General features: G+C 32.7%; 2 protein-coding genes across 3 annotated transcripts; both read left to right on the top strand.

The window, feature by feature from the left end:
* The first annotated feature begins 3,022 nt into the window (after nt 1-3,022).
* Nucleotides 3,023-8,984, top strand: LOC106765622 (RNA-binding KH domain-containing protein PEPPER). The gene is made up of 6 exons (XM_014650308.2): nt 3,023-3,488; nt 4,114-4,363; nt 4,863-5,011; nt 5,146-5,406; nt 6,933-7,124; nt 8,576-8,984. Exons 1-6 carry the CDS (start codon nt 3,201-3,203, stop codon nt 8,756-8,758), a joined length of 1,323 nt encoding a protein of 440 aa, XP_014505794.1. The 5' UTR covers nt 3,023-3,200; the 3' UTR covers nt 8,759-8,984.
* An 878-nt stretch (nt 8,985-9,862) lies between these two features.
* LOC106765688 (macrophage migration inhibitory factor homolog) lies at nt 9,863-14,154 on the top strand. 2 transcript variants are annotated; one of them, XM_022783924.1, is made up of 3 exons: nt 9,863-10,048; nt 10,345-10,545; nt 11,552-13,944. In XM_022783924.1, exons 1-3 carry the CDS (start codon nt 9,938-9,940, stop codon nt 11,564-11,566), a joined length of 327 nt encoding a protein of 108 aa, XP_022639645.1. In that variant the 5' UTR covers nt 9,863-9,937; the 3' UTR covers nt 11,567-13,944. The 2 variants fall into 2 exon arrangements, with proteins under 2 accessions (XP_022639645.1, XP_014505871.1); XM_014650385.2 differs by lacking the exon at nt 11,552-13,944 and adding an exon at nt 13,958-14,154 and having other exon boundaries at nt 9,866-10,048.
* The last annotated feature ends 773 nt before the right edge of the window (nt 14,155-14,927 follow it).

Below are 14,927 nucleotides of genomic sequence, written 5' to 3' on the forward strand. Positions count from 1 at the left end.
GAGAGGGGTTGTTTTGAAAGTATAGGAGAAGGAAAGGGGTTTAGAAGGTTGGTGTCACTGTCTTGTAGGAGAGCTAGTTGATCAACAAAACAAAGAAGATGCTAAAAAAAAGGACGCATGTTGGGGACCATATATTCCATCCTTCCACAAGTTCTTCACAAGCATGGACACAGTCTTCATTGCTCCTTTAATTATATGACACATCTCACCTCTAAATGCTTCTAGAGTTGTTGTTTCATATATACTCTTGGAGAGGGACAAATAGCAACTTGGTTTAAAACATTCAAAACCCAAATATCACTCTTAGCAGACTCAGACCAAACATAAAGAATAACAAGTTTTTAGTTACTACTTGTTTTTTATTCCTATTACAAATATACTTTATTCATGTAACCAATTATTTTATTGTCTAATTTAACATTTTGTAAACATTTTTCTTCCTACCATAACCATTAATTTTACATTATTTTGAAGTTAAGGTTAACCGTAATATAAATATTTTTTTCTCCTTTTAGAAATGTCTTTTTAAAGATAAAAACGAAACGGACAAATTTTAATGGAGATAACATCTTAGTTATATGGTAATGAATTCTAACAATGTCATTTGAGAGATTTAGGATCAAAACAATGAAGATCACTTTGAGACTAATAATTGGTGAGACTAATAATTGAACATTCAATCACTCAGTAATATGTCAACATTCAAATTTTTTAATGTCAATTAATTTTACAATGTTAAAATCATTGATTGGTTTTAATTTATTTTATTTATTTTATTCTTTCTTAGCTCTATAAATAGAGAACTCTTTCTCCATTCTAAAACACATCCGGAATAAATCTTCTCTCATTCTTCTTTCTTATTTTCCTCTTCTAAAAATTATCTTTTTCCTTTCATTCTCTCTTCCTCTTCCAAAAGTTATCCTAGGTATAAACTCTATCTTGTTAGCTCTGTGATCCTTGAATATTTTTTCGAGAAGTCCCTGTTGTATCNTCTATCTTGTTAGCTCTGTGATCCTTGAATATTTTTTCGAGAAGTCCCTGTTGTATCCTGGGAGACTTACGCAATACATTTTTACTACACTTTCTACTTTGCTTTTAAAAATAAAACAACAATACATTTTTACTACACTTTCTACTTTGTTTTTAAAAATAAAACCAAGACCGATAATTGAAGATTTAATCCCTTAAGTCTTCCATGATAACCTATCCTAAAACATGGTTTAAATACTCTTTCTACTCTATTTTTAAAGATAAAAACATTAACAATTTCATACATATTTATAAGAGTTTATACTTGTTATAAATATTAAATTATAAATATGAATGAATATTAAATTTATTTTTTTAAATTAATGTGTTGATTTTGAATTAAAATTAAATTTTATTTTTTAATATAGTATTATACTTTTTTTTCTTATAATCTATCGGGTTGTTTGAGATCAGACATTTATTTTTTGTCATTTTATAAAAGAAAATATTCTTTAAGGTCCAAATGAAGAAATGAAAGTTTAACACTATTTTTTTTTTCTTTCTATATCATTTCTTCCTTTTTTTTAACGAAGTTTGGTGAGATTATTAACATTATTTGAAACCTGACATTCTCTTTTACGAAGTGTAATTTCTAACACAGATACATACATTCTTTTGCAAGATTCATCCCGAAATAAAATATATACTTAGAAGCTTTACTCAAATGTATTAAGAAATAAAACTTTTGGAAGTAAATTCTAGAATGTATACACTTATAGCAAAAAGTTTAATTTCAGGACATAAAAAAAAAGATCGATTCGTAAAAAATAGATCTACAAGCGACATCCTTAATTCTATTGTTGGAATTAGAATTTGAACAATAAACTACTAAAGTAGAAAAAAAAAATCAATAAATAATATTTAAAATAACAAGTAATAGTAATAGTAATATAAACATATTAATAACAAAGAAACTTATTCAACTTTTCTTTTATCTAAATATTTTCTCTTTTTACTCATTCACACCATCCCAAGCAAACATTAAGAACTCAACCTATGTATGTAAAACACCATAGGTATGTTTTATAAAAACAAAACTGAGAGTATGAACAGGTAAAAAATCGGTACAAAAAGTAAGCCTTATTCTATACTAGGCGTGTAGTTTCGAGTAGTTTCTCTTCTGCAATTTGGGCCTCGAGATTGATTTTGGATTGGGCTAAAACTTTGTAGGTCATCTTGAATTTGGGAGATAATTAAATCTTCATTGAAAATAGTTCACAATTAAACGATTCATTTGATAATGCATTTTTTTTAATTGCAAACACTTTTTTTTTTCTGTCTAGTTTGTTTTTCTCACGTAATTCCATCAACTGATTTTAGTTTTATCAGATTGATTTAATTTATTTAATTTTTAAGAGATAAATGTGTTTACGCTAAGCACATCTTTCTTTTAGCTGTACATCAGTTTTGGATTAAGAAAACTAAAAGACTAATTGATCTCTATAAGAATTTAAAATACTTGATGGTAAAATGGCTGGTTTGGATTTAAAATTTAAACAGTAACTGAAATTTTCATTTTCACCAGGTATTTTAATAAATTTATTAGCTAGAATTCAAAATTAAGTAATATGAAATTATGCAAACTTCTCCTTGTAAAACAAATGCATTTAAAAATGTTTACTACCGTTGTACAACATCGAATTCATTTTAGTGCAGAAAGATCAATAAGTCTTTAATGACCCTTTTAACACATTATTTAAATCAATCACACATAAACATTTTTTAAATAATACAAAAAAAATATTTTTAAATTTTATTTCGCATAAGTAATATATGATATAAATTGAAGTAACACTTTGAACAAATATCATAATTTATAAGTTGAGAATTGAATGGATGCATTATATCACGACATTATAATTATGTAATATTATCATAACATTCCGATGTGAAGTCATCACTGTTAGAGTTGACCACAGATGTACAAAATTTAAAATGTGTTTGGTCTTGGGCTCAGGCTATGTCGATAGCAACTTTATAAAGAAGGAGATCACACGAGGAGCACGTGAGGAATGGCGGTTTATAGAGGGAATAGAAGAATAAACTTGAGGTGGTAGTTAGTAAGTAGTAGTGTTAACAAATTGAGAGCTTCCGTAGACACAAGAGAAAACCTGAACCCAACGAATCAACGAACCAACCCCATAAACCCTAACTTCCATCTTTCTTCTTCAATGGCCACCCTCGACCCAATCCAAAACGGCACAGCCAATCCCCTGCTATCGGACAATCCCGACCCCGCCGAACCTCCCTCCACCACCGCCGACGATCCCACTTCCGAGGTCTCGGCCGAGAAGCGGTGGCCGGGATGGCCCGGCCTCTGCGTGTTCCGGCTCATCGTTCCGGTCCTCAAAGTCGGAAGCATCATTGGCCGCAAGGGGGAGCTCATCAAGAAGACTTGCGAGGAAACGAAAGCTCGCATTCGAGTCCTCGACGGTGCGGTTGGCACGCCCGATCGAATCGTGAGTGTGTCCTATTTCATTTCTAGGGTTTCTTCGTTTATATTTTTTGCTAGGTTTTGTTAGGTTCCGTCATTTCTCACTGAATATTTGAGTACTGCTTGTACAGTACTAGTATGGATTTTTATTTTCACTACCTGGAGGTTACAAGTTGGATTCTCTGTGCTGGTGTGTTGGTTTCAGCTCGTTGCGTTATTTTTCTTAGCTTCCAACCTACATTTTTATTCTAGTTTCATTAATTTTACGATGCTTTTTCGATCCAGGTATAGTTACTGGGAGTGTGTTATAGTATTTGTGGGGTGGTTTCTCTGTTGAGTTTGTGCATGCTAATGCGATGCACATGATAGTCGTGGTATCAATGGTTGTAACTTCACCTGTAGTGTTAGAGTTTGAATCTCTGGGACCACGGTTAGTAATCCCCCGGAAAAGGCGTCTGGGTGGTATGGCCGTATGTACTATTGTCACATTGCTTAGGTTCCAATGTTTTTTTATTTGAATTATAAGTGAGGCCACCGTGTCTGTTCAGTTCGGAATAATCTTTTCACATGCACATTATAACGATGTTGAGTTTTTTTATTTGTGTATCTAGTTCTGTATTGTCATTATATGGTTTGAATTTTGTCTTTAGGTACTCATATCAGGGAAGGAAGAGCCAGAGACACCACTTTCTCCTGCAATGGATGCTGTCATAAGGATTTTTAAACGTATCTCCGGGTTGTCTGAAATTGATGGCGAGAATAAAGCAGCAGGGCTTGCGTTTTGTTCTGTTCGTTTATTGGTGGCCTCAACGCAGGCTATCAATTTGATTGGAAAGCAGGGTTCATTAATCAAATCTATACAAGAAAATACCAGTGCATCTGTTAGAGTACTATCTGGAGGTGGGCCTGCTGTCCCTGTTATCTGATAATGTTGCATATGTCATGTATGATTTTCTTCCCGTCTTGATAGCATCCTTTTATTTTACTTATCCTTCCTTATATTGACTGATGTCATATAAAGTGTGCTGAATCATATATTTAATTCCTGGCATGACATTTGGTTTACCTAGCTTCTATGGATGATTCTTGAGATGAGGTGGTTTTATCTTTTCAGTGTTTTAGCATTTAAATATTGGCTAGAATCTAAATGAACTAAAGATATATTCATAACCTTTATTCAAAGTTCACTGTGGTCTGAGGTCATTGAAATTCAAGAATCCCTTCGTCCTTGCTTAATTTAAAGGCAATCTCACTTTAGAGGAGCCTTTTCCAGTAGCTATTGTTGTCATTTTTAACATTTGTGATCCTAAGGAGAAAGAGCTTTTTATTGGTTTTCTTTCAATGTATTTCTTTGTTCAACGTTGGAAGTGATTTTGAAGCCAAATCATTTTCCTGATAGATGAGGTTCCCTTTTATGCTGCTTCGGATGAGAGGATTGTTGAGCTACAGGGAGAAGCCATGAAGGTCCTTAAGGCTCTTGAAGCAGTAGTTGGGCACCTGAGGAAGTTTTTGGTTGACCCCAGTGTTCTTCCCTTATTTGAGAAAAGTGTAAGTTTCATATTTTTCAATTATGCTGAAACTACCAATACCAGTATGTATCATTTACTTTTACTGCTATTTTATTTAGTTCCCATGGTGAATATCATGTACTTAAACTAAGATGTATGTTTATTTTGTTCAAGTACAATGCAACAATCTCCCAAGAGCGGCAAGTAGATACTACTTGGGCTGACAAACCATCACTGCATAGTGCTTCACAGCCTAGCATTGCAAATGACATTCCTCTTTCATCAAAAAGGGATTCTCTGTTTGCTGACCGTGAAAGCCATTTGGATTCATTGCTCCCTCCTTCCACAATGTCAGTATATGGTCAAGATTCTTCACTTTCTAGTCTTCGCTCTTCAGCACTCGGTCGTTCCAGTGCTCCTCCTATTGTTACCACGGTTAGTAATTTCAAGCATCCACAAATATCAATGTTCTATTTGATTGGGCAATTTCCTTTGAAACCTGTCAATACCATTGTTTTTTTTTTCTTTTTTCCATCTGTCTAAAATAATTAAGGCTAAATTACTTAGTCCCTGTATTTATTTGATTTATTTCAGTGTCTCTTTTACTAGAAGGTTCAATTCAGTTCCATAATTTAAAAAATGACTGTACCACAGACCATCTGTTGGATTGAACTTGCACTGTTTGTCTTGTGATTTATGACAGTTTTGCTTACAATTACTGGTGGTTTTTTAAATTCAAAACATTATTATTATAATTAAAAATAAAACATAAAATACATTAAATGTAGCTTAAAAGTAAAACTAAAAAATGTTTGAAACCCTTCTATCTGTAACTTTCACTTCATAGTTTACAAATCGCAACACAATGATGATGGGAGGTTATTAAATTGATACAATAGAATTAAAGGAGATACACTTTGAATTCATTCATGAGAGAGTTGTTAGAAATTTGTTACAAAAGATACTTATATACATGGCTTATTCTAACTAACTATCTAGCACTGCAAGGTTCAACATGACAAACTTATAATAGAACTACAGCTGTCAATTGACATCTCTGTAACCATCCTAACAAACAACAGAAAGGCAGTTGTCGGTTGACAGCTGTGTGTAATCATCCTTATAAACAGAGAGGCCGCTGTCAGTTGATATCCGTGTGACCATAGGTTTATACAGAATAATATACTCAAACAGGGGGCAGCCAAAATGCCAGCATATCTTTTCCCCTAGCCCCCATTTACAACCAAACCCCAAAACCCACTCACTGCTCTCTTCCCCTTCATTCTTGTTCTATGCTGATTTCTATCAAGCTGAGGTAGTAGAAAGTGTTGAGCTTGGGGTTTCACTTATCTGTGAGATGATGAGTTTTCATGTGTGGTGTCGTGTTGAGGCGGAAGAGGAAGAAGCATCAGTGAAATAATATTGTTTTTCGTAATTATATTTGTTTTTTCAAATGGTTAAATAATAGCAAATATAATGACAGTTTTTAACCACCCATATAAATAATCACAAAACTAACAGTGTTGATCCCAATTAAACGAAAGGGCAGCAAATTACTGCCTTTCAGTGTTAAACCTTTTTATTAAAATATAGACTAAATTGAATCAAATAAATAGAGGAACCAAATAGGTAATTTAGCCAAAAAATAACCATTATTACTAGTTTTTTATGTAAGAGCTTTTATACATGTTGATTCGTGTTGTCCAGATTTTAAATCAAGGTACATTAATTTCTGATTTGTTATACGTGTACTTTTGTACCTATTATTCTCATGATGATCTGGCTGAGGGCCAAGCTTTTAAAGTGACTCATACTGTATGATTTTTGTCACTTTACTGTGAAGCTTTTAAACCAAAGGCCTTCTACATATTTGCTTATATAAATCATTCTTTGTATTTTTTTATTTTAGTGTACGACGGTGATGGTAACTGCCACCTTCATTTACTGTTTCCACTTATTAGGTAATACAAACAATGCAAATACCACTGTCCTACGCAGAGGACATAATTGGTATACAAGGGACTAATATTGATTACATTCGCCGCACCAGTGGAGCTATATTGACCGTGCAGGAGAGCCGGGTGCCTGATGAAATCATTGTGGAAATAAAAGGCACCTCATCTCAGGTTCAGACAGCACAACAATTGATTCAGGTACGAGAGTTAGGCCTATGGAAGTCATGCTTTTGTGGTCCTGTTACTTTTGTATGACAGATATGTAATGGGTTTCTGTGTTTGGTCGTACATTTTCTTTAAGTTTAGATGTATATAGAGGATTCCTCTTAACATATTCATTGTATAGTCGGTCACTTTTTGTCGGCATTAAGTCTTCACTAGTTAAAATGCTTGGTTAACAATATCCATTCTTCATGTTGGCTGAAACAATTATTCTACTTACAATTAGATCACTTGATTGGATAATTGAAGAACATTAAAAGAAACTGAGAAATGAGACAAAGGTGAATTTAATCTATTCTTATTAAGAGGGAAAGTAGAACATGAAAAAAATGGAGATGGTTTGCTTAGTTTGGTATTCTTGTTCATTAAATGTTGGTAGGGGGTGGAAGGAGGAAAAAGAAGTCAGTTTTCTATTTTCGTAAAATCATTTACAAACTAATCTAGAGCATTAAGTGGGTAGATCTAAATCTATCAAATAGTCGCAAGTTAAAACATATGACCATTGCATGATTTTCTTTAAGGTACACACGATTGCGATTGGATGTGTATTAGTTGGGTTTCCCTTACTAGACATGAACAAATCAATCCGTTTTTGGGTGATGGGATTGTGCATAAGATGTGAGAAATTCATCTTTATTCTTGATTTTTTTATAAATTCATTTATTATCAAATGAAATTATCAGACTCCTCAGTTTCTATGTATTACTTTTAAATTGTGTTGCAAACACATTGTATTTATTATATCCTGGCTGCCTCCTCTTTAGGACTGTTTTACTAATCGTGGAATAAAGAGTTTGCATGATTACAACCATAGTTCATTTCTGGTTTTCCGCTGCATGTTTCATTCATTCAATTTTCATGCTGATTAGTGATTTTTTATTGGATAATAGCCATCACCGATCGAATTCATACCCAAAGAATAGACTTAGGAGGGATGACAATGGTGTGCCTATTCGGGACACTTCCATTTAAAAGAAAAATTGCCCCCATTACCTGTCCCACTACGAAAAAAATATACATCTTTTTAATTTTAAATGAAATTAATCTTTATAAGTTCTTCGAAATATAAACACAAATAATGAATTTTAAAGTATAACGAAAATAAAATTGTATGATAAAGTGTTAGTGGAAATAGATACGATCTTTTAATAAAACAAAGTTAAATAAGTTGTACAGTTTTATTGGTCTCTCTCTCTCTCTCTCTCTCTCTCTCTATATATATATATATATATATATATATATATATATATATATATATATATATATATATATATATATATATATATTGGTAGCTTCAATAAGTGGGTATTTAAAATACTGTCCATATAGTTTTTGTTTTAGACTTTACCCATACATCGGATTTTTTTTGGAGTGCCTGTAGACTACTTTGTATGGTTATATACTGATAGAGATGTGTTGTGTTACAGGAAGTTATAAGTAATCACAAAGAACCTGTGGCTAGTAATTACAGCAGCAGGTTAGATTCAGGTCTGAGGTCTTCTTACGCTCAGCTGGGCAGTTCGTCTTATTCGTCATCTTCCTTGTCGCAACCCTACAGCGGTTATGGATCTTCTGGTCTAGGAGGAGGCTATAGTACTTTCAGACTTTGAATTGCCGTCTCACAATGACTTCGTTTTGAGCCAAACTGTTTCTAATTGGGCCTGATTAGGGTGAGTAAGTGCCATATGTAATTTGGTAATCTTTGATGTGGCCGAGAGTTGAGCAGTGCCATAGAAAATGTAATGAAATATTAACCATTTTCAGGAGGATGTTTAGTTTTGTAGTGTAAATGTGCATTGAATTAAAATATAATTATGGGATCTATATTTTATTTTATCCTTGGAATGCTAACTATTCTTACATCCACCTATCATTGGTTTAGTTGTGGATGTGTTTAACCGGCTATAGATTTTACTATAGCGGTTACTGTCCAACCGGATCCTCTCCTGCAAACTTCTATAGTATAGATTTTTCCAGTCTATCATTGGACAAATCTAATGGTTCAGATCAAGTACCCAGCGAAACCTTGTTTTTGAAATTATGAAGTATTTTTTCCAGTCACTTTAAATACTTGAAAATAAAAATTATTTAGTCAAAAATACAATATTTTCGATTTTATATATTGAAACTTTAAATTCCGTACAGTATGAAAAAGTTTTTATTAATGAGCTTGTTTATTAAATATTCCCAGTTTAATGCAATAAAACACTATAGATATAAGAAATTTCAAATTTTAAAACTTGGTTTAGTAATAATGTCTTAACATTTTCTTATTTTTATTTGGTTACCCAACTTAAAATTATATAAGAGACATTGTTGAGATTAGTATTATATTATAGACACTGTCGAGTATTAATTGGAATTATCACTGATACATAAACAATTAATACTGGTTATTATATTTAAATATTTAAATTATAATATTCAATTTTAAAGGAAACAAAAATATATTTTTATAATAAGTTTAATTATAAAACACAACACCACGTATTACTGGGATAAAGAAAAAAAAAAGAGTATATTTTGAAAAAAGAAATAAGAATAAGATAAATAAGATTTTTTAACTGAGTATAAAGAAATTCATGCAAACTGAAATAGAAAAAAAAATTGAAATATTAATGGATAAAAATATATTTAACGCTGGTTCGAAATTAGTTGGTGATTTATATATATATATATATATATATATATATATATATATATATATAAAATATAGTGGAGTGAAGAAATGATGTTCATATCAGAGAGATAAGTTATCCCAAAGCCACTAACTGGTGCGTATTGCAGCAATGCCTACTTTGAATCTCTTCACAAATGTGCCTGTTGACGCCGTCGTTGCTTCTGATATCCTCAGAGATGCCACAAAAGCTGTTGCAAAGATAATTGGAAAACCAGAATCCGTTAAGTCAACTTCTATCCTCTATTCTTTCCTTTTACACACTCTCTTTCAACACTGTTCACCACTTGTTTGATCAATTACTCTGTAAAAATATCAAAACTTTACCTAACCCATGGCATGAAATTTATTAAGGATACTATTTACCTTGAAGACTGGACAGAAGTGCTGTCTGATTTTCCTGTTTAGTTTTTCGGTAATTTGATGTTCCACAGTTGAATAATTGTTTTGCTACATTATGTTTAGTATCATTTGACTTGGCTTTTTGTGTCTTTTTTCGTATGCGGGACTGTATTTCAGTATGTGATGATTTTGGTGAATGGGGGAGTGCCCATTGAATTTGCTGGAACTGAAGAGCCGGCTGCTTATGGAGAATTGATCTCAATTGGGGGCCTTGGTCCGAGTGTAAATGGAAAATTGAGTTCTACCATTGCAGAAATTCTTCAAACTAAGCTTTATATTGACAGTTCCCGATTTTATATCAAGTTTTATGACGTTCAGGTAAATTGCCGCTTTGTTCGATGTTGACATGTGTGCTTCTGAGAATATTGCTAACTGATAATGGTTACCACTGTTTGGTATTGTCTGGACTTTTGAAATATTTCTGTGTGGTGTGAAGTGATTTCGTTCATCTATCTTCTTTAATTCGCTGACATAACATATTGAAGCTCTTTTGGTTCTTTAAACATAGAGGTTTGTTTTGTACCCATGCAAATCTATAGAGATTCTTAGAATGTTTGTTGGAGGAAGCAAAAACTGGAATTGAATTAGTGCTATTTTTCAGGGAACGCGATGCTAATAACACAACACAAGTTGTTTAAGTAGAAATTGTATTGGATGTTGTTTAGCCATATTTGTCTGTAGTAAGAGTTTGCAGATTTATGTTTTCTTTTCTTGAGATTAGTGATTTATTTATGATTAAATAAAAAATAATCTGCTGACCGATTCTTTAGGGAGAGAGGGAGTTAAAATCTAGTTCTCATCTTGTTAGGTAACAGCCCCATGAATTTAGGCATAGTGGGACAGTTTTTTTTCACATTTTTCATTTATATTGATGTAATTCTTTGGTTTAAACCTCTTTTTGGTCACTAAGTTATGAGTGGATGTTCAGTTTAGTCCCAGCTTTTAAAAATGTAAACCTTTGATTCCTAAGTTATAAAAAATGTATCAAATGAGTCCTTTTTTTATGTTCATGGTCAAAGTACAAAGAGCAATCTTAAAGTGCTCTTATTATTAAGAAACAAATCAGAGCAATCTAAAGATGTAGCAGTTGTTAAGAAACAACCAAAAACAGTATTTCAAGTCAAAAAATGACTCATTTGATACATTTTTTATAACTTAGGGACCAAAGATTTACATTTTTAAAAACGGGAACTAAACTGAACATCCGCTTATAACTTAGGGACCAAAAAGAGGTTTAAACCTAATTCTTTCAATTCAATAACACAGAGAGATTTACAGATTCAAGAGAAAACCTTACCTATTTGTGTTCACAATTTGGTATCAGCTCCTTCGGGCTTGAACCAGAAATTATTTTGTGAGTGAGAGTGAAGCACCTGGAGAGTTCTGCACAGGAAGAAAACTGGGTTGGGAGAGTGATACACCAGTGCACTTTGAGTGTTTAGAGGCATCATTTAGAAATGGCTGAATCAATCAAATACACCTTCGTTCCAAGGAGTATTGGTACTTGGTGGAACATGGGATTGATGTTGTACCAGACAAGGCGAATGCCTCAAAAGTAGATATCATATGGATGTAAGAACAACAACTCAAGGAATTAAAGAAAAAAAATTATCTCTATCAAGCAATTTACAGAGAAGACAACAACAATGACATACGGTCTAGAGATGAGTCAGACGGTGAAGAGCAGCAGAGAACAGAGGTACAAAGTATTGGAACAAATATCAGGAACGGACCTTACACTCCAGTACTTGAGATTCCAGTTGAAGGAATAGAAGAAAACCTGTGTGGATGACAGACTACGAAGAAGGTGAAAGTCTATGTAATAGCAACAATACTAGTGCTATGCTAGTAACAAAAATTGATTCAGTGACATTTTAAGAGGCAGTTAACAGAAAGAAGTGACGAGATGCAATGGTGAAAGAAATTGGGGCAATAGAGAAAAATCAAACGTAGGAGTTGACTAATGTGCCAAAAGAAGTGAAGCCGATTAGAGTGAAATGGATATTCAAGACCAGACTCAAGGAAAATGGAGAAATTGATTAAAGCATGACTAATAACAAAAGGCTATGCACAACACTATGGAGTGAATTACATTGCACCAATTGCCAAGCTAGACACCATCAGTATAATACTTTCAATGGCTGCACAGAATGGCTGGATCATATTTCAGTTGGATGTGAAAAGCACATTTTTTCATGGGAAGCTGAAGGAAGATATATATGTACAACAACCAGCTGGATTTATAAAGAAGGGACAAGAAGAGAAAGTGTATAAGTACCTAGAGCATGGTACAACAAAATATAAGCATATTTCTTACACAATGGCTTTGAAAGGTGTTTTTGTGAACATACATTGTTTACAAAATCAGCTGGGGGAGATAAAATTCTAATTGTTAGTGTATATGTGGATGATTTAATTTATACTAGAAATGATAGAAGTGTGTAATGATTTTAAGAATTCTATGATGTTGTTATTTGATAAGACTGACTTAGGGTAGATGAGGTATTTTCTGGGAATTGAAATTCTATCAGAGTGCACATGGAATTTTCATATGCCAAAGAAAGTATGCATAGAAGGTTTCATTATTTGAGGAACCAAATTGTCTAGAAATGATGCAGGAACTAAGGCTACTATTTCAAGCAAGTAGTTGGAAGCCTTATGGATTTAACTACAACCAGACCTGACGGACTACGGAATTTGGAATTTTCTACAACAAAGGAGAAGACACAACATTGGTGGCTTATCCAGATAGTGATTTTACTAGAGGCATAGATGATAGGAAAAGCATGTTAGGATTTGTATTCTCATTAGGGACTGGAGCAATATAATGGTATTCCAAGAAGCAGCAGATTGATATTATCCACCACAAAATTAGAACACATAGCTGCTACATCATGTGCATGCCAATGCATTTGCATCATGAGAATTTTGGAGACTATTGATTTTAAAGAACAGAAACACATCCTGGTTCTATGTAATAATAATTCAGCTATTAAGTTATATGAAAATCCAGTATTTCATAGTAGAAGTAAACATATTGATGTTAGATTTTATTTCTTAAGAGATCCTAAGGATCAAGCAGAGCTACTGCAACACTTAGAATCAAGTAGTTGATATAATGATTAAACTACTTCAATTGGAGCAATTTGGGAATATCAAAAGTATGTTGAGTTCGGCGGAAGCGTCATAAATTAACTAAAAGCTTTCCTAAGCATTTAGTTTACGGAGGGTTTGTTAGAAGATTTATGTTCCGTTTTTGAGATTTGTGGTTTATTTATCTGCTGACCGATTCTTTAGGGAGGGAGGGAGCTAAAATCTAGTTCTCATCTTGTTAGGTAACCGCCCCATGAATTTAAGCATAGTAGGGCAGTTTCTTTTCGCATTTTTTCATTTGTATTGATATAATTCATTTCAATTCAATAACACAGATTTATAGATTCAAGAGAAAACCTACCTATTTGTGTTCACAATAAGAGTAAATATGTTTTTTTATCCGAAAAAAAAAAGATCTTTGTTAACTTTATCATGCCCTAATATGCTTCTCTATTCCTTGTATTGTTTTGTCTCGTAAAGAAGTTATTTCTATCTCTTTTTCTTTATTCTTTTGAATTTTCTGAAGCACATTTATGAGTCAAGAAATAGCTTCCCGTCGATACCATGAATGTCATACATAGTCTCAACTTTTATGTTCAATACTTGCTATCCTCATCATATTCGTTTTCTGATGCAGCGCTCATTCTTTGGGTTCAATGGCTCAACCTTTTGATTTAACTTTCTTTCTAGGCATATATTTGTGGAGTTTCACGGGGAAAAAATCATCTTCCTTTGGATTATTGTAATTCTGTAATCATGTTTGTATTAATGAATACAGTAGTTTATTAAAAGGGAAAAAGCGTCTTCCTTTGTTCCCCTTTTTTATGCTTTAGAGATTCATGCCTTCAATTTATTTATCTTCATGTTGGATCTGAATCTTAATGAGCTTCATAAACCATATAGGGTTGATTTCGATTTTTAACGGAAACGGATTCCACTGTTGCCAATTGTGAATGTAGCTTTGCGGCATTTTGTCGGAAATGTTAACAACTCTAACCATGTCAAGAAGAAAATTGCAGTGGATACACTTGGCATTTTCTCTTAGACGTTCTTCTATTACACAAGTAAAATAGTATGTTGTCTCACTAATAGAGTGGAGTCGGATAATTTCATCGGATTGGCATAGAATTTCAGTAAATAAAAATTAAATGTACATTACTAGTATCTCTAAAATAAATTATCTTAGTTTCACAAATCATCATCATGCACTTTTTCTATTTTATTGTTCTTCAATATTGCGTGCAAACTTTTCTTTTATCCCAATTAAGATTTATTATCTCTTTCTAAAACAGATTACAAATGTGGTTTTCCCTCCTTATCCCAAAATGAAATATATCTTTTTGCAAAGTGGTTAGAATCACCTTCAAATCTAGAATGCTCAATGATAATTGCATGGTAATACTTTGGTGGTATTTTAGAAACATTATAACTGGAATATTATTGTAAGAATAAAAATCGAGTAAATGTTGACGATAAAATTTATCGACATTAATAAATCTATATATATTTTCAAAGATTATAACAATTTTTTCAAAAGTCTTGAACAACCAAAATTACATTCTTGTAAAAGACTATTACAAACCTAAAACAAAATTCTTAAGATAATT

This window comes from Vigna radiata, chromosome 7, assembly GCF_000741045.1.
Source record: "Vigna radiata var. radiata cultivar VC1973A chromosome 7, Vradiata_ver6, whole genome shotgun sequence".
Taxonomy (NCBI): domain Eukaryota; kingdom Viridiplantae; phylum Streptophyta; class Magnoliopsida; order Fabales; family Fabaceae; genus Vigna; species Vigna radiata.

What these genes read in the sequence shown, in the direction of transcription:
- LOC106765688 (XM_014650385.2), top strand. Translation starts at nt 9,938, where the DNA reads ATGCCTACTTTGAATCTCTTCACAAATGTGCCTGTTGACGCCGTCGTT. An exon ending in TAATTGGAAAACCAGAATCC is followed by an intron (nt 10,049 to 10,344) that starts GTTAAGTCAACT and finishes ACTGTATTTCAG; the next exon opens with TATGTGATGATTTTGGTGAA. An exon ending in TCAAGTTTTATGACGTTCAG is followed by an intron (nt 10,546 to 13,957) that starts GTAAATTGCCGC and finishes TTTCTGATGCAG; the next exon opens with CGCTCATTCTTTGGGTTCAA.
- LOC106765622 (XM_014650308.2), top strand. Translation starts at nt 3,201, where the DNA reads ATGGCCACCCTCGACCCAATCCAAAACGGCACAGCCAATCCCCTGCTA. An exon ending in TTGGCACGCCCGATCGAATC is followed by an intron (nt 3,489 to 4,113) that starts GTGAGTGTGTCC and finishes TTTTGTCTTTAG; the next exon opens with GTACTCATATCAGGGAAGGA. An exon ending in TTCCCTTATTTGAGAAAAGT is followed by an intron (nt 5,012 to 5,145) that starts GTAAGTTTCATA and finishes ATTTTGTTCAAG; the next exon opens with TACAATGCAACAATCTCCCA.